Below are 24009 nucleotides of genomic sequence, written 5' to 3' on the forward strand. Positions count from 1 at the left end.
AATAATTAACAATAAAGGACTTGGTTGAATAACATAAAATATTTTCAGGCTTTTAACGGTTCGGCAAGTAACAATAACAATACGATTTCACCCTTACTTAAATAACTAATTGTAAGTATAAAAAAACTTAATCTTAATCACGGTTTGAATTAATTCTACGTAATATTTAATAACGTCGAAATTGTTTATTTATATTCATTGTCACGGACGGGAGAGATAACTTTTCTCTAAAGTTCAAAAAATATTTTTTATTGTATCTGTTACAAATCAGCCCAAAAAATGTCTAGATCCGTCTCTGTCCATGGTACGTTATTTTTGGATACTTTCACAACTGTAAAGTGGAACATTTCGTAAATAAATAGCTTTAACAATTTATTACTGTTATTCATTCCATTAGAAAAAAATGGCACCTTAAAAAACTAAATTAAAATTTCATCTATCGTATTATCGTACTAGTGACTGATGGGTTTCCTAAACTAACGCATGCAAAACCATAAGAAAAAGAAAAAATAAATACGTTTTATCAAAAAATAAATATATAGAATATCTATTCGCAATGCAATAATACTATGACTAGAAGACAAACTCTCGGAAGCACCGAATGATCAAAAACTTGAAAATATTTCTTGGACTGGTTCAGTCTTGAGCAGGTTTGTTTGTCGTTGATGAAGCCTCTTTCTTGTACGCTGAAAAAAATGTCAGAGCCTTTATCAGTTGGTAGCTTTTCGATATGGGGATGTTGGAGTCGTATAATTTTTTGGAATTCTTGCAATCGACATAAAACCACCACTGACATTTGAGTATGGCCATATCAAATAACGTGGATTCCGGACATAAAAAGCTTTTCATTAAAAGACCTTCGTCTGTTAAAGCACATACGTGAAAAACCTGCAAATAAGTAGTTTTATTAGTATAGGGTTCTATATATTTTCTTCAATAATGCTTAACCATGCAAGTAACCCAGATATTATCAATGCCTAATTTGAAAATTGACGAATTTAAAACATATCAACTGAAATTAGTATATTGAAAGCGTTGAATTCTTTCTTTATATTTAAAAGTCGAAATTTTCTGTTACATTTTGGACTTGACCCAAAAAAATGTAAAAGCCTAATCATTTCACACGGTATTGCATAATTACTATTAATATTCGAAGAGATCGACAAAATTGGTCAAAGTCTGACGAAATGACAGACAAACGCTGCGTACATATCTTGGAGCGATTAGTCAAAACAATTATATGCATTTAAAGGTTCTTCGTATAAACTATGATATAATGGGAATAATTACATTAAAATGGTTAATCCGAGAACTTGGTAATGAAAGACAACGTGATTTTGCTGAATAGTGAACGTAAAATAAGCCTTTGTCATTGTCTGCCTGATAGTATACTTGCCCATATACAGTGTGGTCTCTCATAAACATATTTAGACGAATCTTATACTCTACAGTACTATATATATATATTAATTTTATACAATTATACAATTGGTAGAAATAAAAAATAATATTCCTTTTTTGAATTGCAAGAGTTAGCATTCTTTTGATAAAAAATTGGGTATAATTATACTCACCATACATCCAAGATCTTCGTCTGCATAGAGTCCAGGAAAATGCTTTTGGTCTCCACAATAAAAAGAAGTGTCAGGTAAATCAACTCTGGCAGTAAAATTATCATCGAAGTTTTTGTCATATCCCACTGGATAATACTCTTTCGGTGCGTTCATTACTTTTCCGACACTAGTGGCTCGTTTTGATGTTACAGGACGCTTGGTCGTAGTCGACGTCGTTGTCGTTCTCCTCTTCTTCGTCATCAATTGCTGTTGCTGAAGCAACGCCAACTCCAGTGCCTCTTCCGTCACGTTATTGTTAGCGAGAAGAGTTTGCAAGGAGTTAGAAGAATGTTGAGGAACAGGCTTATCTTCACCAGTAGAAAGAACTCTATCAGAGAAGCCGCTAGGTCTATCGCTCGCTACTTTCTTTTTAGGTACAGCAATAACAGCCATTAACGAAGGGTCTACAGATACTTTAGAACTACCTACGGAAAATCTAGAGATAGAGGAAGATTTAGAGTTAAAGGGAGTGAAAGCAATACCCATTAAAGAAGGTTGGTTAGCGCTAGAAGATTTAGAAATAGTGGGTCGTTCGGCGGCAGGTGGGATAGGCTTGAAAGGAGGCACTTCTTGTGAAGGCACCACGGCTCCAGCTGCCAAGGGGGCCACTACTTGAAGAGGAAGATTCGACACTGCCCTACTTGTCTACAACGCAACAAAATACCCATTAAAGGTCATCCACGTTTTCAATTAATAATGCATATTTAAATAGTTTTCAAAGTCATTATTCGGAAACAAAACCATTAAAACGTTTAAAATATTGTGTCACCGAAGAATTACAGTACATATGTGCTGTTTTCACCTCACGCCTAATAACTTATGATGGTTATTTGGAAATAGGCATTTAGTTATCTTCACGGATGGACAGTTAAAATTACGCAAAACTATTAAAAAGTTTTAAAGACTAAATGTATAATTACTTGGCATTGGATCTATTTACACTTTCTGACAATGTTGTTGATTTTGCGTTCACAATTATTGAATTTCACTTGAAGCGAAAACAAGATGTTCAGGAGACAAGGACTTCATGCTTGGCAAAAACAATATCTTTAAAATTATCTCTGAGTTAAATGACTACAAATAAAACTCTCATTTTATCATAAAAGAAAAAATAGTAAATTTCATGATACATTTTTTTCAGATTATCATTAAATATAGTAAATTCATGAACTTAAAATGATACAGAATAATATAAATTGCGCAAAGAATATTATTCGTTTTTATTAACAAAAATGTGGCATTGATATCACTAATTCTCATATATAAACACTCTGTAATTTCCCAAGTAATTTTCAAGACATTCTCTTTTTAATTGTGACTTTTATACTTATTTTTCTTTACATTTTTTACTTTAATAACTCGCAGTACTTATATATGTATCGTTTTATTGAAAAATGTATGTGTGTACGTTAAATTATTGAATTTAAAAAATTAAAATGAGAGCATGAAATTCATTTTTTTTAATAATAAGTAGCAATAATTAAGAAACAAAAACAATTTTCTTATTACTTCTCATTGTAGAAAGCTATTATTTCATTTTCAATTAGTTATCGTATGAGAACTAGATAAAACTAATTTTTAAAGTATCATAGGTGAATAATAATGAGCGCTTGTTAGTGCTCATTAATTTTATGTAAAACAATATACAGGGTGTAAATGAATATGTTTGAAAACATTCTGGAGCTAATTTCTTTTTAAAAAATAAAGTGTTTATTCATATGAAATTTGTTGTTGTGTTCTACAATGTAAGCGTGAATACTTTTTAAAAACCTCAATCATTGGAAGAAGAGCTACTGGATAATATTGTAACTTTGTTTTCAAGCTGTAGAAGCAAATAATTTAATTGATTTTATAACTGATTCTTTTTATACGAAAAAGGAAGGGCTTGAATGTTTCTGCATTTACTCATGTACACCCTGTAAAAATTAAAGTTATTGTTTCAGCTATTATTTGTAGTTTTAATAATTTTATAACATATATGAACTAAGAACGTGCACGTTTATAAATTTTCCGTCTCCCTATGCAGACTTAACATCTGCGACCTTGAAAGTGCACTAATCATGACGCCAGCAAAAGTGGGTGGTTAAGATTTTCATTTTCATTGTGCAATGAAATGGGGTGATTAATTTTTTTCTCTTAATAAAACAAACACGGCGAATTGTGACGGAACATATGCTCCGATTCATCCACGCGATGAAAGTATATTTATTTGAAATTTCCAAAGACTAGCTACTTTAAATGTATTTAATTTAAAGTACTTTCCCGTAATTGCGTGCGTAAAACTGGATTTCTTGATGTTGGGGGCACTTTCAAAATTGCTCGTGGACCTTGAATATCAATTTTGTTTCGTTTTCGGTGAAATTATATTAATTTTTTTAATAAAAAAAACTCTTTCGGGGCCATGAATACAATATCCCTTTTGTTCTATACTAAGCCTAATAATGGCATTATATCAAATTTTATACTAAAATGCGTCAAAGCACAATAACATTATGCAATTTGAAATAACGAAAGCGTGATATGCAACATTGTTTAAATAAATACCACAAAAAAGAATATAAACTCAATTCGATTACCAAATAAATCGGTCTTTTTTAGTTTTACCTTATCACCCCCAGTAACTTTAGACTTTTTTTCCTCTTGAAGCTTTTGAGTGGCTTGAATTAACTGAGCTTGCATTTTGGATACCTCTGAAGATCTCCTTTTGTTTATTTCTACATTTGATATCGATTCTTTAAAGCCCAATTCATCACCAACACTAAAACCTGAAAAATTATTAATAGAATCGTTAGAACATATTTAAATTGTAATAGGTGATGTTGTATTAGATGGAAAGTATGTCGTACACAGTATGATCGAAAAAAAAACGGCGCCAAAGAGGGCTGGGGAATGACAATCGATAATAATTTTATCGAGGTCAATCTCTAGACGACATTTACTAGAAAAATACATAAAACTTATCACAAATGATAGAACGTTACAAGGCGCACAGATTTATTTCCAAAATACTATTTTTTCTCGAATTTTAAACTACACCATTTAAAAATCAGTTTTACTCGATATAAAAATAAATTAAAACCTTCTTAACCAACTGACAGTAAGTGCCTTTAGAAAATAAAGGAGAGTACAGGTCAAATGAATGTAGTCTAGGGCTTGACCTCGCCAAAATTACCATCGATTGTCGTTCCTTAGCCGTCTGTGCCGCCGTTTCTTTTTCGATCATACTATAATATATGACATACTCTTCGTCTAATACCACATCATCTATTATAATTTAAAGATGTTCTAACGATGAAACAATATAATCGAACAAAAAAAACGGCGTCAGTGATGGCTGTGAAATGAAGATCGCTGTCATTTTATATGTATAATTATATGGGAAATATGGCGATTATACGGTATTATACGACTGTTAAAAATAAATAAAATTTGAATATTGTTAGGAAATATGTATTATTAGATAACATAAAAGATGATTATAATATTAATATGTATATGTGTCAATTTGGGAAATCTCAAATATAATTAAAAAAAATACTGTATATATTGTGGTCAAAAATCAAATTAATAAAAATAACGGTTGATTGCTCTGTTCAGTTTAAATTAGCATAATAAAAGGTCAAATGTATAGAATATGACCTCAAAAAAGCTTTATAAAAAATCTAAATGATTAAAGAAAAAAATACTATATGCACGATTATGCTATAAAAAATATGCTATAATGTATGATCGTGCTTGTAGACATACACTTTGTTGTGTATAAATACATACATGTATAATGTGATCAAAAAGTTTTATACTTTTAAGAGTGCGAAATTCAACTAAAAATGAAGAGGAAATATTTAGGATATTTTGAAAATCTATAAAACACATATTCGTGTACACATTTAAATTACTTGTTGCAAAATAATAATAAAAGGAAGAGAGAACTTAAATCATTTTTTTAATGATGTTACATTCTGCTTATTTGCATATATAGAACGGATATCAAGGATTCTTTTAACAAGAACGCATTACTTTTCAAATATTCTTAGTTTATATTTTATATTAAATAAGTAATATAATAAAGACATCTTAGTTACTTACACATGTTTTGATACTATACATCCTTTTTATGCGACCTTGCTTTTTCTTTATTATACTATTAACAACTGTACTTGATGCATAAAAATTATTCAAATAGTTAGTTAAGAACATAATAAAAAATTCTGCTTTAGATTGGTATAGAATCAATCAACAATCAACATAAAAGAGAATAGCGATAAATTATTGTTTTATTTTATATATACGGAGTGACCAATTTTTAAAAATGATCTGGAATAATAGCACGATTTTATTTTTTCACCGATATTATTGTGTGTCTTATATAATGTTCAAATAATTATTGCTTTAGTTATCTATAAAAATGATGTAAATATACATAGGTATAAAAAAGTTCCGGGTTATTAAATATTACAGGGTTAAATGGTAACTACAGATCAATCACAATAACTCAATTAGTTCAGTCATTGGGGATCAAAAAAGGGGCCTGTTTGGAAAAAAGTCCGGAAGTTTTGAAATTGTGCAGGTTTATAGGTTTTTTGTTCTTTTATGAGCGAATTAATGATACGCCACTGTTTCATGACAAAATTGAAGAAACTAAACTAAAACTAGTTTTAGGGAACCCTAACCGACATTTGATTTCGGAAAATCGACTATACATATAGGTATCATATTTTACGCAAAATTGAAAAATTTCCAGAGATTTTGGGCCTAAACGGTTGACTTTAGTGAAAATATTCATAGGACCTTTTTTATAGGAAATTTTATTCTCTTTAATTTTGCTCTCCTCAAATTTTTGCGAAAAACGCATAGTTTTCGAGATATTTACAAAATACCGATTTTGGGCGCCATCTTCGCAAGATGGCGGCGCCGGCGGCAAGTCTGGAAATGTGCATTTTATGGATTTTAAGTTAGGGACCCCAAAACCTATAAACCTGCAAAATTTCAAAACTTCCGGACTTTTTTCCAAGCAAAAATCCCCAATGACTGAACTAAATAGTTTACAATATACTAAGCATGCGCATTAAAGAATTTTGAACAATATTGGATTAAAAATGTTAATTTGATCATTATCATTATGCATTCATTATTCTAAGGAACTTAATTTTTGGATATTTACACTAATTTTTTATATTCATTTTGAAAGTAATCCTCGCTAAAAATATATTTTTAATACAAAAAACGAATGCAATGATGCATTTTTTAATTTTTACTATAAATAATATACAATGAATTTTTTAATCTTTACCCAACAAATATCAAGGTTTCACATTTACTTAAAAAAAATGTTATAATAAATAATTTTAAGATTCTTTAGAAAAAGCCTATTAAAAACAAATTTAGAGTTAAAGAAACCATTCGACTGTGTCATTTTTTTTATTAATTTTGATCTTAGTTTCAGTTACCTCAATGCCCCAGCAATCTTTTAATGATTGCTTCGTTTTATGAAGCTGAAAGGTCATGATCAATGTAGTCATTATTAAAATAATCATCAAGATCATTACCGGTCTATTACCGGTAATAGAAGTGCTGAAAGACCCAAAATTTTACGGTGCATAGCTATTTTTGAAATGTAAATTAAATAAATTATAAAATAAATTATCTAGTTTAAATTACAGATATTTTAAGGTCGTTCTAAATGGTGTGGAATGACAATTACATATCAGGTTTTAAAAACCAACAAAATTAATTTAAATAATTGCAAAAGCAATGTAAATATAACTAGGTTGATTAATCTTTAATAGGCTATTTTCCAAATTATATATTTTTTTACATTTGACTAACCACATGACATTTCTTTAGATAGATATCTGAACAGAATTATCTAGATATAAATAATTATTACAAAATTGTGGTAAACCCGATGTGAATTCACGTTGAAACAAACCAAAGGGAAGTACGATCCTGATTCAAATTATCAAATTAGTGTTTGAATCGCGATTTTCTCTGATTTATTTATTAAATTATTTTTTTTTGGTAGATTTTTTTATAGAATAAAATCATACTAATTCAAAAAATTATTACAAACAATATTTTTTTTTTAATAAATTTACGACCTTCAAACTTCGATTCATTCAGCCCTCATTTTAATAAAAAAAAATCCCCAAAGGTCACGAAGATGTAGGAAAATTTAATTACATAACAGAATTGAATATAAGCTAATTGTGAAAATGATTTAATTGTTCTTCTGTGGTAAGTAAAAACCAGGTTTGATATACACACACCGGAAAAATCTAGGGATATCATTTTATTAAAGTTAAAAATAAATGTTTTGAATAAACAACCACATATTTGTAGGCCGATTCTTTCTACTTCGATTGAAACGAAGTAGTCACACTAGTTATTTCTAAATTTGGGATATTTGCAGAAATGTTTGTGCATTTTTTGTCAAATGTATAAAAAGCACCTTGCATCAATTGTTCGAATTTAACCTGTACTGTCTATGTGTTTATGATAACTGGCCAGAATTCATTCAAATAACTCTGTTTAGTATTAAACGACATTATGGAGCGTAGACATCTTAACAGAGACGAAATGCTAAGGGCCATGGGTATGCTCGAAGCTGAAATGCACCAAATCGACGTGGCTAGAGCATTAAATACAACGCAAAGTGTAATATCGCGATTAAGTGTACGCTACCATGAAAGTGGTGATGTTGCTGAAAGGCACACAGGGCAACATCGCATTACTACCCCTCAGCAAGATTATTTTTTACAATTAAATGCTCGACGCCGACCGACTCTTACAGCACCAGAGCTTAGTTTAATTCTCCAGGAAACACATAATGTAACCGTTAGTCCTGACACTGTTCGCAATAGATTAAGAGAGCTCAACTTAAGAAGCAGACGCCTCTGGAGAGCTCAACCTTTAACGAGAGGAAATCGAGAGGTACGATATTTGTGGGCTCAAGATCATGTTCAGTGGTCGAATGAACAATGGGCCAATGTTCTCTTCACGGATGAGTGACGCTTTGGAATTCATCCGGATTCGAGAAGGCTTAGGGTATGGAGAGAACTGGAAAATCTTATTCAGTTGGATCATGTTCAGGAAGTGCACCCTTATCAAGGTGGAAAAGTTATGGTCTGGGGAGGAGTCCAGTTAGGCCGAAAAACCGATCTCGTTTTTCTTGAAAAGTTTCTAACACGAATCACATATCGTGATTTAATTCTTGAGCCTGTCGTGTTACCATATGCCAATGATTTTGGGAAAAACATCATTCTCATGCATGACAATGCACGGCCTCATACAGCCAGAGTGGTAAGTGAGTTTATCAATGCTCATCAATTAAACATCTTACCCTGGCCGGCACAATCTGCTGACCTCAACCCCATCGAGCACGTATGGGACGCGGTCCAAAAAGAAGAATTTTGAGAATGGGTATGCCTCGTGAAACTCGTAGGGATCTTGTTCGGGCCGTGAATGCAGCGTGGCAGGCTATACCTCAAGAAGAGATTGACAACCTGATCAGGAGCATGGAGAGACGATGTAGGGCTGTAATGAACAGTAGAGGAGGCCATACCCTTTATTAAGTAAAAATGGTTTTATCTTTTTTTTTAATTCACAGTTTAGAATAAAAAAAAATGTATGTATTTTTTTGAGTTCAATAAAAATCAAGATAAATTTGAAAAGTTCGGTAAATTTCGCATTTTTATTTCCAATACGTCGTGTAAACTATTTGTTTATTTTAATTTTATTATATCAGAAATGCAAATAATAAAATTACTGACGATGGCTGGGTAAAATTGTAATATCCCTAGACTTTTCCGGTGTGTGTATTTTCAAAGGTCATCAGCTAAATAATATCATATTCGTATACTCATTTTATCAGTTTCTTTAGGGGCTTTCAAAATTGATTTGAGTACACTTTCCGTTATATAAACATAATGCTAAACGCCACTTAATTTTTATTACGTAGACAAGGTTATTTTTTTTACTATGTACATATTTATTTATCAGTTAAATTTTTGATTGGTAATTGACATGTAGTTAATTGGAACCGTAGATTTTTTTTGGAGAAATTTTAGTTCAAGTTCATTGACACTATGTTACTATTTACATAAATATGGTCAAGTGATTTAAAAGTGAGACACGCCAGATTTATATACCGGGTGCGTCTCAAAAGTGGCTCACCCCTATAACTTTTTATTTTATCAGTTAAAAAACAAGATTTGGTATGTTAGTATATGACACAAATTAGGATTCATTGACGTATTCAATTGTTTTCGGTCACTTCCTGTTTCACCGGAAATTACTACAACTTTTGAGTTTTAAATGACACCCTTGGTATTTTTTTACTTTAGTCGATAGAAAATTACACTCTGAATAATAATGACATATCATATGTCAACTTTTGACATTTTCGCATATGGTTTATTTGAATTGTGTGGTATCAAATGATTCGTAAAAAAATGCTTTTTCAAGATATGCTAATGAGCCACCCTCGTTCCATTTGAAAAAATTGAGATATGATTAAAAATACGATTTGAGCATTTTCTAACTGGTCAGGACAAGACACTAAAAACATTAGACGATCAAATCTATTTTTCCAAGACTCCTTGATTAAGAATTAGTGTTTTTAACATAGCCATGTCACTCTAGATTGAATTTTAAAATACGATTTTTTATTACGCGAGAATGTCAAAAGTTGACATATGACATATGATTCTATTCAGAATGTCATTTTCTATCAAATAAAGTAAAACAATACCGAGAGTGCCATTTAAAAATCAAGAGTTGTAGTCATTTCCTGTGAAACAGGAAGTGACCAAAAACAATTGAATACCTCAATCAATCCTAATTTATGTCATATACTAACATACCAAATCTCGTTTTTTTTATCTGAAAAAGTGAAAAAGTTATAAGGGTGAGCCACTTTTGAGATGCACCCGGTATATATACATATGTATATATCATTTTTTTTTTTGCATACCGACTTTTTTAGAGGTACGTTTGGTATCTTTTTACTCTGGCAATGGTTAACTTACCATCAAATGTTTTTTAGAAGAAATATTTCTGTATTTGCATAGTTGTTACTATGAAAAAATGTCTCATTTGTACACCACTTTACCCTAATGTATTAGTAATGTTTGTAAGTAATGAATGATATCTATGAATGGTACAGGATGCTACAGGCAGATAGATAGGAGAAAAGATTTACCAACCAAGACCAATGTGAGCTTTGACACCACCGAGGTTTCGCACTCTAAACAAGCCAGATTTCTTAAAAGCGCAGTTCAGGATAAATCCAAAATCTGACTCCAACACACAGGTAGACCGACCATGATGGAATATACCCCCTGCAAATTAAACATTAACTAATTTTAATTTCTACCACTTCGTCGTGCCCATACAGAACGGTTTTTATTTTAATTTTATTATTTTTTGTACTCTCTATTAGGTTTAGTGTTATTTCTGATTAGAGTCGGGGGTTGGAACCTTAGGTGTCACAACAGCAAAATAAACACTAATTCACCACAACACTTTACTTTTAAATAATGGACGCATCATCAGCAGTTGACTATAACTCAGTTTTAATCACACAATTTTAATCATCTGCTGATGACACTGTTTGTGTTGTTTCACATTGTTAGCGAAACATGCACCCAGTGTTTAAAAGTGTTTTGATGCATTGTGGCGAATTAGTGTTTTATTTTATTATTTCTTACATTAACAAGTTTCATTCAAATTGATGACATATTTGTTTTGCAAAAAATGATTGATATACAGGGTTCGGCAAAAGTGCGTCGGGCATCTGTATAGCTCCTAGAATAAAAAACTTGGAAATTTTGTTGAAGTTCGAACTTAAAGTATGTACTAAGATGTATTTTAAAAAAATATTTTAACTTCTATAGTTTGGCTCCAAAAAGTATGAGTGGATCGGGATGATTTTTTTTAAATGGAACATCCTGTATATTATTGTATTTTTGGCTTCCTTTCACATCATTTTACATAATCCTGAAATATGAGTAAATATATTTAGATGATTTTAGAGACATTAATAAATAAATAAAAATATATATTTATTTCAGCCTTTCTTAAAAAATTATTAAAAATACAAGAACTCTCCTGAAATCAAAAAAATATTAGTTATATACTTTAGATGGTCTATACTTATTTTGGTATAAATATGGTAATTGTAAATCATACAGGATGTTCAAAATTCTAGGCCAAATTTTCTAAAATATAAAATATTTTTTCTTCATTCCTTCAAACAGGATATCCTGTATATTATTTTTTCAATAGACGGAGAATTAAAAAATGAAATATTTTTGTATTTAGAGTATTTCAAAATTTTTAACGATTTTGCAGATATTTGCGGTTTTATGTTTCATATGGCATTTTCAACAGTAAATTTTTATCAAAGCCACCCAATGATTTTTCTCTCGTATTTTACCGTTGAACGAGCCATATGATATAATACTGCGTGGTATCTGCAAAACCATTAAAAAATTAGAAATACTTTAAACACAAAAAATGTCCATTTTTTAACTCTCCATCTAATAAAAAAATAATTTATAGGGCGTTCCATTTAAAAAAAAAACATAGAAAAATTATTTTATATTTCAGAAAGTTTGGCGTAGAATTTTGAACACCCTGTATGATTTAAGATTACGATATTTATAGCAAAGTAAGTATAGACCATCTAAAGTAAATATATAATATAGTTTTGTTTTCAGGGCAGTTCATCTATTTGTTATATTTTTGTTTAATTGAAATTGAAAGGTTGCAAAATATAATTTTTTTATTTATTTATTACTATCTCTAGAAATATATTTAATCATATCTTAGGATTATGTAAAGAAAGCCAAAAATGCAATAATATACAGGGTGTTCCATTAAAAAATCATTGCGATACACACACTTTTTTGAGCTAACCTATAGAAGTTAAAATATTTTCTTCAAATACATCCTAGTTCATACTGTAGGCTTGCACTTGAACAAAATTAACAAGTTTTTTTATTCTAGGAGCTACAGATGCCCGACGCACTATTGCCGGACTGTATATCTGTATTTCAATTCAAAAATAATAGTTGATTCAAAAATATTTTATCTAAATAATAAAAGATATATGACCTACAGGCAGCTACATATTCTTTAAACATACAGGATGCCCGATAGGGGTGGACTTAACTTTAACAGCATATACTCAAAACTATATACATAAATATAAAAAAAAAATATCCTAAAAAAACATAAATATTTTATTGGCCATGTTTATATAGTATTTTTTATTGAAACTTTATAATAAATCAAAAAATAACTGTAATAGTTATGAAAATGTGTCCTAGAAAACTCTAAAAAATATTTCTATAACAAATATAACAGAAAATAAATCCAAATTGTAAACGTTATAAAACTATATAAAAATATCTATTCATCAATTTAATTGTTAGACCGATTTTTGAACTAATTTCGTGTGAATCCATTAGACCGCTAAACGTAAGGATTTATTTTAAAATTTATGTATAAGTAACAAATATTTGCTGTTCGAATACATATCATTTGCAAAGTCTAGTGCAGAACTGGGTTCTTCTGATATAGAGGCTATATCTTCATTCCCGAGAATCTATAATCGTTGTCAGAAAATATGTTGTTTTATATTTTTTTTTGAAACGGTTGTATGTTTCCAAATTCCTACCGACATTTTGATCTGCAGTAAATTTGATGCACCACCCAGTATAATAAAAATGAGAATGTACATAAACTTTTTTATTTATTGTTTTTTCTAAATACAAAAATAATCCCTAATCTAAAAACAAAAAACGATAACTTTTACTATAACATGACATCAATGAAGGGGTTGCCAAGACTGTACATAATTTCCTTTATTTACATTTGCATTAAAATATATTTCTTTAATTAAAGCAAATTTATAATTAATTAATCGAAGCTCTCTATTTAAACAAGCTAATTCCATAATTTTGAAATTCGTTAACGAGTTGTTAAAATTAGTGAAATTTGAAAATTGCTGTGACACAACACGGGAAATTACAAACATTTTCAAACCGATATTTTTTATTGATCGGACTGGAGCAAGTCGACCTAAAACTATCAGAATACTTTCTTTTAAAACAGGATGTCTTTAACCATTGTTTACTAAACTAAAAGATCGCCGTTTAAATCTGATATTAAAGTGAAACTAAGCATACAACTACGAAAAAACCCACGGAATGACCAGAATAAACGAAACGAATCTGTATGGGCACCGAAAGAAGATATTTGGCTCATTTGTAACACATACCCACTGACCCACTTGTACAAGTTAATGAATTGTATTTTTTTTTGGAAAATACAAGGCTTAATTTCGGAATGTTTCGATCCCGAATTTTAACTCTTACTAATTACTGTACAAAAATAAACAGATTTTTCTTAATAGGGTTTTAAATTTACATATTAGTATAAGGTTTACGTGAAAGAAAATTTTAAATGCATGCGACAATTTTACAATTCAAAGTGAATTAGAGTATGTATATCTATTAGCAATATTTACAATCAAATACGGGAAAGGAAACAAAAAAAAATATTTTGAATTAAGTTAAATTATTTTTTAATTAATTGAAATTGCGACAATAACACAGATATATATATATAACAAGTTCCGTAATAAGGATATAATGAAATAATTACTTACCGAAAATTGTGATAAATAATAATAAACTAACGCACTTCATCTTTTTGGTTTGGTACGATAAAACTAAAAAAAACACTAAACGAAAAGTTTAAAAACCATCGGTGCGATCGGGCTTTGCAATATCACTTGTTGACCAGCTGAAACTACTCAAGACTGAAAGGTGACCCAATACAACTCCTTGCTTACTGACTAACGGTATCAATGATAAAAGTAAAACACCTCGCCTGACCAAGAACTAAATGCGCTTCTTTGACATGTCGCAGCCGCCGCGTAATCTTCATTTGATGATGGTCTTTCTTCAGCCATCAGTAATTAATCATCGCTTTTCGATTACCCCCAATAATTTTTATTAGAAAGTTTTTTATGGCCTGCAATTATAACCGATCGATTCGGTTTTTCTTTGAATTCAAGCATATGTAAAACAATATTTACTTTTATACAAAGCAGAAAACGGTAATGGAAAAAACTGAATCAAAAAAAAATCGCACTTTTCCTAAAGCTGCTCTACAAATTCCGGAAACAATTCGTTTTGTTTATAACTTTCTCAAATCAAACGAACGCGATTTTTAAATAAATTTTAAATATTTCTTTTTCTGTCTATCGCGACATCTAGAGAATTCATTATAAACTTAGTATAGAATACTGTAAAGCAAGAATAAAAATCCGAAAATTTGTATTTAACTGTGTTATATAGATGGCACTGGTGATATTTATTTAAATACCTTGAAGAATAATTATTTTTTGATATCCTTTTAATGATCGAAATTGATTATTCTAATTACTGCTCATTTATGTGACCTTTAATTATATACATAAGAACATGTAATTTACTTGGATGCTGAAAAACTAATAAATGAGCTCAGAAAAGCATCACACAGGTTTTCCCTTTGTTATTATTATTTCTTTGTTAGAGAATATTGACTAATTTACACCGAAGTGTACATAGGTTGGGCATGCATCAGAAGTTTTTAAATAATAACAATATTTAGAATTGTTTTCCATGATTTATCTCCCATATTTTTTCTTACAGACTTAAATTTTCTGTAAAATTTCATTGATTTTGATATTTTATATTCAATGCTTAAAATTAATGGTTCTTAAGAATCAAAAATAAAACTTTAATTAGAATATTTTACTCCTTTACCAATATAAAATTTCGGAATATTACTTACAATGTTAAAAATTACCGTATGATCGAAAAAAAGGCCGTCCAGTTGGCTTGGAAATGAACATCGATGACATTCCCCATATAATTTTACATATAAAATGACAGCGATGATCTTCATTTCATAGCCATCGCTGACGCCGTTTTTTTCGATCATATTGTACCTTATGACCGAGAAAAAACGGCGTCAGCGATGGCTATGAAATGAAGATCGCTGTCATTTTATATGTAAATTTATATGGGAAATGTCATCGATCGTCATTTCCCAGCCAACTGGACGCCGTTTTTTTTTTCGATCATACGGTATATACATTAGCTTACTTCGGGTTTCTCTTATTACCGATTCTGAACCGTCCTAGAACTGTGATGCGTATGCGCAGAAGGAAATATGAAGACATTATTTCATTTGCGCATGCGCTGCAGAGTTCTAGGACGGTTCAGAATCGGTAATAACAACAACCCGAACAAAGCTATTATCATTTCTAGATTTTAAAATAAAATAAATTGAATTATTCTAACTTGCTAATGTGATATTATAGTCTCTTCTTTCTTGAAGACTTTAGTTATAACATTTCTCCAATTACTGATTTACAATGTCTTATAGAAAAGTAGGTTGATATTGATAAGAAGAATGAAGAATCTTACAAAAATGTTTGAAAAATAATCGTGAAGACAGAGGCGTAAATGTTTTTCTTACAAGAACAGGATATGTAATGAAAGGATTAATGGGTTGTAATTAAAATGCTATACAGAAGCTATCGCATTCTTTTAATTAAAATAGCTAATACAACAAAATAACACAACATTAAAAATTAGTTTTTCTTATATTTCTAGATGAATTACAGTTGTGATCTATTATCTAATAAACGCCTTACTTCGTGACCAGACACTACACAAATATAGTTTTTCTGTATATAATGTAATACTCTAAAGTATGATACAAAAATAATCTAAAATAAAAAAGATTCATTCTGACAAAGATGTTCTTCTACAGGATAAAACTACAATAAATTTAGCAAAAATGCAGTGCATAATCACAGTTTCAAAAAGTAGTTAAAAAAACTAGGACAACTTATGGTAAAATGTTAGATTAGGTGTCTTTTAAGTAAATTAAACAAATATTATATTTCAAATATTTGTTGTCGGAAATTATTTAAAATTGCAAAAGTTACTCTAAAAAAGTAATTCTGTATTTATAGATAGAACTATTTTTACACAACTGTCTAATTTACCGTCGATTCGAATTCCAAGAGACATAATTTCCATCATTTTAAGAGTATATTTCCCAATTTTAATGTTGAACGGTTGTTTAAACTAACGAAATAAGTTTTAATATATAAGGAACTGGACCATATAATAAAAATGTTTTACTTCATTAGCGTTTCTTCACCGTTACTTATTGATTAAACAGTTTATTGACAAAGAATTTATCTGAAAAAACTCCTATCGATGTAACAAAGAAAGTCCTGAATCTTTTTCACCGATATCGAAATTATTTTATACCACGAAACCGCATATACAATATTTAAACAAGCCTCCATAATAAGGGAATTAGGCAATAGGTTTATATTAGAGTACGTATGCATTTAATAAAAATCTATATTAGTTTTTTATTTGTCTATTTATTTTTTATACATAATCATCGCACATAATAATTTAGAATTTTTTGAATCAAAATACATAATTTAGTCATAAGTACATAAGGGCTACTGGGTCAGTCTTTGGCGCCTTTATTTTAGTGATTTTTTCAAAGGTGCGCCTCTAATGGCCTGAAGAATTCTACTATGTCTCCCAGCAGGGGCACGGTTCGGAGCAGTCCTAGACGATAAAACCAGAATTATCCAACAATGGTTATCCAACTCGGTTAGTTTGTTATTCATAGGTTAATTAATAAGCCATTACCAAATTAATATTAGAAATTGTGGAGCGGGTTCGTTAATTGATCGATATTAAAAAAGCGTGTTAATTTTTGTGGGAATTTATTTAAACAAAACGTATAAAAACAATAAATTTACTAAGTGAATCTTATCGTTCGTAATCATAGGGTTTGTAAAAATCGCGTTCGTATTTAGCATTTGCTTTTCCTTTACCTCCGTGCCCGCCAGATTTGCCCCCGGCGCTGTCGCCCCCTCCCCCATTGCCCCCGTCGTCCTTGGGCAGCTCCGGCGGTGGAGGGGGCGGCGGAAGCTGTGCAGCTTTGGCCAACCCAGCTGCGGCTTTGGCGGCAGCCGATGCGGCATTGGCAGCGGCGATCTGCGCAGCGGCTTGGGCCTTCTGCGCTGCCGACTGCGTTGCTTGAAAGTCAATGCGCACGCTCTTCAGCTGGGCCCCGATCTGATCCAACCTTTGCATAGCTGCACCTACCATGGCTTGCTGCGCTGCTAATTCACCAGCTGCTTCGGAGGAGGCCTGCGTAACGTGATCTGAAGCCGCTTGAGCCGCATTGAGTGTCTGTTGCAACACGTTGACGTGGGCTCTAGCTTCCTGAGCTGCGCGCGCCGTGGAATCGGCTGCCCTTTGGGCTTGCATCAGCTGTTGTTGTTCTCCCATTAAGGCTTGTTGGGCATCTCTAAATTGTTGTTCAAGTCCTTGAAGGATAATTTGTTTCCCTGCTAATGCAGCCTGGGCTGTGGCTGATGCCTATTAAAGAACCAAAATATATTTTAATTTTCTTTTAAATTAATAGGTTGTCGGTACCAATTTTAGACCACATTTATTTGCTAGTAAGTTAGTACACTTAAAGAGAAAGGTATTGTCAAGATCATTTCACTGTATATAATGATTTGTTTCGCATTTTTTGGGTATGCAAATTGTCAAGTAAAAGTTAAGGCTATTATACTGCTTTAGGCAACAATATTAATTAGAAAACATGATTGAATTTTATAATAAAAAAATAGTTACTTAACAATCCAAATGCAACAGTTCGTTAAATAGCATTATCCTAAATGAAAATATCATATTTTTTAATTTTTTTAACATAGGATTTAACTTCCAATATTTAATATGCAATAAGTTTATATATCTACCCATATACGTGTTTTGCTTGAAAAAAAAATTACATAGTCATTTATATCAATTTTTGTTATTGAAAGTAATATATTTTGTTATAATAAAAAATATCTAGTAATTTCACATTAAATTTTCAGGATGTACCTTTATGATTTGAACATTTTTTTCTGTGTTCTATATATATACAGGGTGAGTCTTAAATAAGTGCAAATATGTTCAGGACTTGTAGATCTCGATAAAAGAAACATAAAATATTTTCTCTTTACCGTTTTTCAAATAAGTCCAAAATAACTGAATTATTTTATTTTGAAATATCCCAAAAAAAAATGATTTTTTGTTTAAATTTTCAGAACCGCTGGATCTTTTTTCATTCTTGTAAATTTAATTTACTACCTATGTTGCCATATTATCAAGAAAGTATGTTTTTTAACTAAAAATTAAAAAAAAACCCAAAAAATTTCCAAAAATTCCAAATTTTCAATTTTTTTCGCGAAAAAAACCCAATCGTGCTTTCTGGGGTCGAAATATACTACTCCTAAAAATATTTACACTTATTTAAGGCTTACCCTGTATATACAGGGTAGTACAAACTGTATTCGGCAAACTGGCAGCATATTCTGCAGATAAAAATAAGTAAAAAAGTTCGTATAAATGTATTTCCTAAAATGCCTTACTTTCGGAGATACAGGGTGTAGAAGTAAGATTTTTACGGTTTTTTCAAAAATAATTTCTGAACCAACGTCGATTTGAATGAAAATTGTTGTCTGGGTGTTTTTTGACATGAGATATTTTATTTCGATTCAATATGACTCCTACGTGTAAGGGACGCTACCTACATATTTTCTAAATGATTTGAAAAGTAAGAAAGAAGTTTGAAGTTTCTCGAATGCAATTCGGACCACCCTGTTTATACATATTTATGATCAAACAGCATTCGACGTTAATCTGATCATTAAACTTTTTGAGAATACTATTAAGTATTTTGCATAATTGCAGAAGAACTTATAAGGAACTTAGTTGGGATTTACAGTTCAATATTTACAAGATATTGACGTCAATATTGACCTCATTAATATGTGCTTCAGAAAATATGCTTATTGGAGTTCCAACATTCAGTTAAATAGTTAAGGAATGGCATTTTAAGAATTTAACTCACCGTTCTCATTATAGTTTTAACTTAATAAACCATGAACTCATTGAAAACATCCCTGTTAAGAATTCCTTAAACTGATGATGTTATTTTTATCCAGTGGGATGAGAAATAAATATCCTTCAGCCCTACCCATCATATTAATAAACAAATTATTATTACTGCTTCTTGTATTATCATATTGCTTTTATACCCGGCCAAATACACTTGGATGCTGCCATATAAATATACTTGTGGATTTTGTCCGCCACTCACTTTAAGGCTGTTTGTATGGTATTAATTGTTTTATTCAAGTGGAATTGGAAAGCAAGTTAGAAGGCTTGCTGCTTACTTACTTGGATATTAGCCTTCCAACTCGACTTGGATAGATAATTGATATTGATACGATAGAACCAGCGTACAAGTAAGACGCGCACAGCATCCATGTGCGTATACTTATATAGCAACATCCAAGTGTACTTGGTCCGAGTACACTTGGACCATTCCAACCAGACTTTAATATTCTTTTAAGGGAAGCATATTCTGATCTACTGGAACTAGAACTTAATTTTTTTTCTACCAATCGCTAAATAGATTCCAAAAATTGTGAAAGATGTCACTGCAAAGGAATACCTCTACCTTTATTTAAGTTGAGGTACGTCAAGACAATTGGAACAAACAACTTTAAAGTATTCTTACTCCAGCTGCTGATTGGGCCAGAGTGTTTTTAGCCACGTAAGCTGCCTGGTATCCAGCGGCATCCTGATTGTTAACGGCATCCTTGGCAGTGTTCGAGGATCCTTCTGCGATGGATCTCAAGCTGCTGCCAACACTGAGGCCCTGCTTTTTGCCCCCTGCTGAGCCCCCTTGACCACCGCCTCCAGAAGAACCACCCCCTCCACCGCCAGTCTGGATATCCGTGTGATATTCCAAGTCGAAGTTATCGATCACATCTTGGAACTGTTGACTTAGCGACGATGATATTACTGGAATTTGGAAATTTCAAATTTTTTTGTGACCTATTTTTTTGGAAAAATATTTTCATGTCCATAGTTTAGATTCGTTTTCATGAAAATATTGTTTTAGGAGGTACTGTTTTAAGAAGATGACTTACGTGTGCAAGATAAAATGAATACTGGTACCAGTATCATTTTTTCTTAGCTGAAATAACAGAAAAAATCCACTTTAGAAAAAAATTGAAAGGGTCGCGAATTTCGAGCACAAACACATGTCACTGATGTCGAATGGGTTGAAACCTACCAAAGATAGAAAGTACCCTAAATTAATCTTGTCAAATCAACGAAAGGACTGTACGAAATTGGCCAATTCCTTATTTTATACTTGGCCCGTTTGAAGGAGGGATAGACGGTGCGAACGAAATAAAAATAATCGGCAAAAAGAGAGAAACCAAACGATTAATACCTGGCTTTTCGGTATTAGGAAGTGCACGAAATGGAACAATTTAGGTATCGAATTGATTATGGCAATATTTTTTTATCGGCATTTTTTATGGCTGCACCGCGGTTTGGGCACTAAAAATTTCACTTTACATAAATCCCAACAATAATGCGGCGACGGCATATGATAACTAGACTTGTGGTAGGACAGTTTATATAATTGTATCGTTTTAAATGATCCGATTTTTCAGCTCGATTAACACATCTCGATTCTACAATGTTTAGCAATCATGTACTATTTTGAATGGACCCAATGTCATGTTTATTCTACCTGTGTTTTTTGATAAAATATTAAAATTTTAAGCTAGACGCTTCTCACTTGTCTGGCTAAGGCAGATAGTAAGAAGATAATTAACTTTTTTTGGACATATTTGCAAATACAATTCTCGGATAAATTATATAAAATATTTCGCTATTACTACTTTTTGTTAGTTTTAATTTTTATATTTTACTTAAATTTTAATTTACTTTTTAAATAATTGCCTTGCCTTTTTAATCATTCGAAAATATTACTACTAAATTAAAAACCTATTTGTTTTAGTGACAGTATGAGTCCTACAGCTTCATATATAGTTAAATAAAAAATGTTAGCGAAATGAGTGTTCTGTTTCAGTGCAATATTATTATATATTTAAATTATAAAGAAGAAAAAATACTCAGTCTCGGTGTGATACATATTTGTATGAGACCGAGACTGAGTCTTTTTTCTTCTTCATAGCAGCTAAGTTAGATCAGAGGTATCATAGGTCTCTTTGAGAAATATGGACGACTTCTTTAAATATTATATATTTGTTTAAAATATCTTAATTAATCATTGTTTAAGTTAATATTTAAAAAATATAATATAATTATTGATGTGTGCTAAAATTTGTACAATTTTTATTTATTATTGTTGGTATTAAAAACCACAATTTATTGTAACAAGTCAATTTGTTAATAAACTTGCTAATTCCATATCTGAAAGTCCTTGATATTTCTCCAAACGGATTGCAAAAATATGGCCAAAATCGCTATATTTTGGAAAAAAACCACGCTGCAATCTTTCAAATTTGACAAGTCAAGTGTAGCTTTTGTAAATATTTGTTACTGCTTAACCAGTGCTTTTTTGTATTAATTTGTTTGATAATATTGATTGTCACGCTTGCTATTATTTTAACATAATTTTTATAAAAACATGTAGAAAATAGGTATTAATATTATAATATTGTTTTATTATATCTTTTTGCATATGTATAGGTATATTAATTTATTGTGTAAATAAATATTTTATTACAAAAATAACTGCATTCCTGAGATTTTTAGAAAAAAGTGCGGCCTTTCTCTTATGTCCAAAATGCATACAACTGCAATATTTTTTAACTTAAGTAAAAGCTTTCTTTGCGGTAGTAAATAATTATATTTTTATTTTAACTTTAGACCATTTACGGCAACCATCAGAAATAGTGAATAATGTAACGTTGACTTTTACATTGTCTTTATATACTTCCTGTTTTTATCAATCATGTCTTTCTATGAAAAAAAAAACAGGAGAATTAGGCTAAGTTAGGTAAGAAATTGTTCCAGTGATTAATAAAATTCTGAAAAATATTGCAAGCAGCTTTAAATGAAGTTTGATGTTGTTCATGTGTTCACCTAGGTATTTTGAAATATTTGAACAAAAATACTAAAAAATTGTTTATTTTTTTCGAAAATATCATTGGATATTTTGCCACGGAACCAGAAAACCAAGAAATAAAAACCTTTTTTGCAAATACATAAAAAGGTTTGGTTTGGTTTGGTTTCAGGCAGGGGCAGATATAGGAATTTATTTTAAGGAGGGGGCAAAATAAAGCTTTTTAGTGCGCCATTTTTGACCTAAAAGCCTAATATTTAACCCAATTTACAGACCTTAGGGGAGGCCTGGGCCCCATGGCCCCCCTCTCTATACGCCACTGGTTTCAGGGTAGGGTTTCTATGTGTCAAAATTTTTAATGTGTCCGGGCTTCAAAAAATGTCCGGAAAATGTGCCCGCAAAAACACTTAACTTAATTTTGTTGAATATTTTAATCGTTACCATGTCACATATCTACTAAACCAGCATTGTTCGAAAGTACCCATAGTATCTATGTGGTTTTTTTTTCGTTTTCAGTGCACTTGTGTATGTGAATTCTTTTATCTTCCTTTGTCTTTATTTTCATATAATTACATGCTTAGATTATATTTTAAATCACACGTAAATTGTATTTTCTGTCATTTTTTGAATGTCATCCGTCGAAATCTTTCCTGAATCTTTGAACAGACTTTAGCTAATGGTAATTAAAAATGCAACTATAAGGTAGTAACTAAGGAAATGCTGATGAGTTTTCCCTTCTATTAGAAAAGGACAGTCCAATTCTGACGTCATTTGTAACGCATGCAATACAAATCTTAATAGCGATGCAGACAAAGACAAAAGAGTATATTTAACAGTTTTCTGATTTCCTTTAATTTCCCCTTTGAAGTAAAGTTTGTCCGTCTGTTCAACGGGTCAATGAAGAATATCATCAGTAGATATCCAAACAATGACAAAATATACAATTAAATTGTGAATAAATTGTGAAAATGACATAAAACAACCCTCACTGTCTGCATGGTATTCTCTCGATAGGCAGACTTTACATATCTAAATAAATTAATAATTATTTATTTGATGACAAAGTCCGGATTTCAGAGCTCACTTGTAGGAATTTTCAAAAACTTCTATAGAAACCCTATATCAGGGGGTATATGTAGGGTTACCAGACGTCCGGAGTTATCCGGACATGTCCGGGTTTTCACTACATCCGGTTGGATCCGGGCGGATTTTTCATAAGCGTCCGGATTTTATGTTCCCTTTTTAGAAATGTCGCAATAATGTAAAATAATATATTATTTAATAAATTTAGCTAAAAATCGTCGATAAATTAAGCAGTGTAAATTCATTCTTTTACTTCGTAAGTTTTAAG

General features: G+C 30.9%; 2 protein-coding genes across 4 annotated transcripts; both read right to left on the reverse strand.

Moving 5' to 3' along the window:
- Nucleotides 1-19: 19 nt before the first annotated feature.
- Nucleotides 20-14548, reverse strand: LOC115882398. Of its 3 annotated transcripts, XM_030900453.1 has the most exons (6): nt 14287-14548; nt 10817-10951; nt 4218-4378; nt 2096-2258; nt 1575-2038; nt 23-888 (listed from the first exon to the last, which is right to left on the reverse strand). In XM_030900453.1, exons 1-6 carry the CDS (start codon nt 14324-14326, stop codon nt 637-639), a joined length of 1215 nt encoding a protein of 404 aa, XP_030756313.1. In that variant the 5' UTR covers nt 14327-14548; the 3' UTR covers nt 23-636. The 3 variants fall into 3 exon arrangements, with proteins under 3 accessions (XP_030756312.1, XP_030756314.1, XP_030756313.1); XM_030900452.1 differs by having other exon boundaries at nt 20-888; nt 1575-2258; XM_030900454.1 differs by lacking the exon at nt 10817-10951 and having other exon boundaries at nt 20-888; nt 1575-2258.
- Nucleotides 14549-17212: 2664 nt separating this feature from the next.
- Nucleotides 17213-20913, reverse strand: LOC115882439 (glycine, alanine and asparagine-rich protein-like). Its single transcript, XM_030900503.1, has 4 exons — nt 20850-20913; nt 20704-20750; nt 20289-20575; nt 17213-18091 (listed from the first exon to the last, which is right to left on the reverse strand). Exons 2-4 carry the CDS (start codon nt 20738-20740, stop codon nt 17477-17479), a joined length of 939 nt encoding a protein of 312 aa, XP_030756363.1. The 5' UTR covers nt 20741-20750; nt 20850-20913; the 3' UTR covers nt 17213-17476.
- Nucleotides 20914-24009: the final 3096 nt, after the last annotated feature.

The sequence above is a fragment of the Sitophilus oryzae genome, unplaced genomic scaffold, assembly GCF_002938485.1.
Source record: "Sitophilus oryzae breed Bouriz unplaced genomic scaffold, Soryzae_2.0 scaffold_177_pilon_pilon, whole genome shotgun sequence".
Classification (NCBI taxonomy): domain Eukaryota; kingdom Metazoa; phylum Arthropoda; class Insecta; order Coleoptera; family Curculionidae; genus Sitophilus; species Sitophilus oryzae.

Bases quoted from the DNA above. Each gene is read 5' to 3' on its own strand.
- LOC115882398 (XM_030900452.1), bottom strand. From the start codon at position 14,326: ATGAAGTGCGTTAGTTTATTATTATTTATCACAATTTTCG. The intron at 4,379-10,816 runs GTTGGTAAATCT...ATAATTTTTCAG, and splicing joins CAAAGCTCACATTGGTCTTG to GTTTTAGTGTTGGTGATGAA. The intron at 2,259-4,217 runs GTAAAACTAAAA...GTTGCGTTGTAG, and splicing joins AAGTTACTGGGGGTGATAAG to ACAAGTAGGGCAGTGTCGAA.
- LOC115882439 (XM_030900503.1), bottom strand. From the start codon at position 20,740: ATGATACTGGTACCAGTATTCATTTTATCTTGCACAC. The intron at 20,576-20,703 runs GTAAGTCATCTT...TCCAAATTCCAG, and splicing joins ATTCATTTTATCTTGCACAC to TAATATCATCGTCGCTAAGT. The intron at 18,092-20,288 runs GTAAGAATACTT...GTTCTTTAATAG, and splicing joins TGGCCCAATCAGCAGCTGGA to GCATCAGCCACAGCCCAGGC.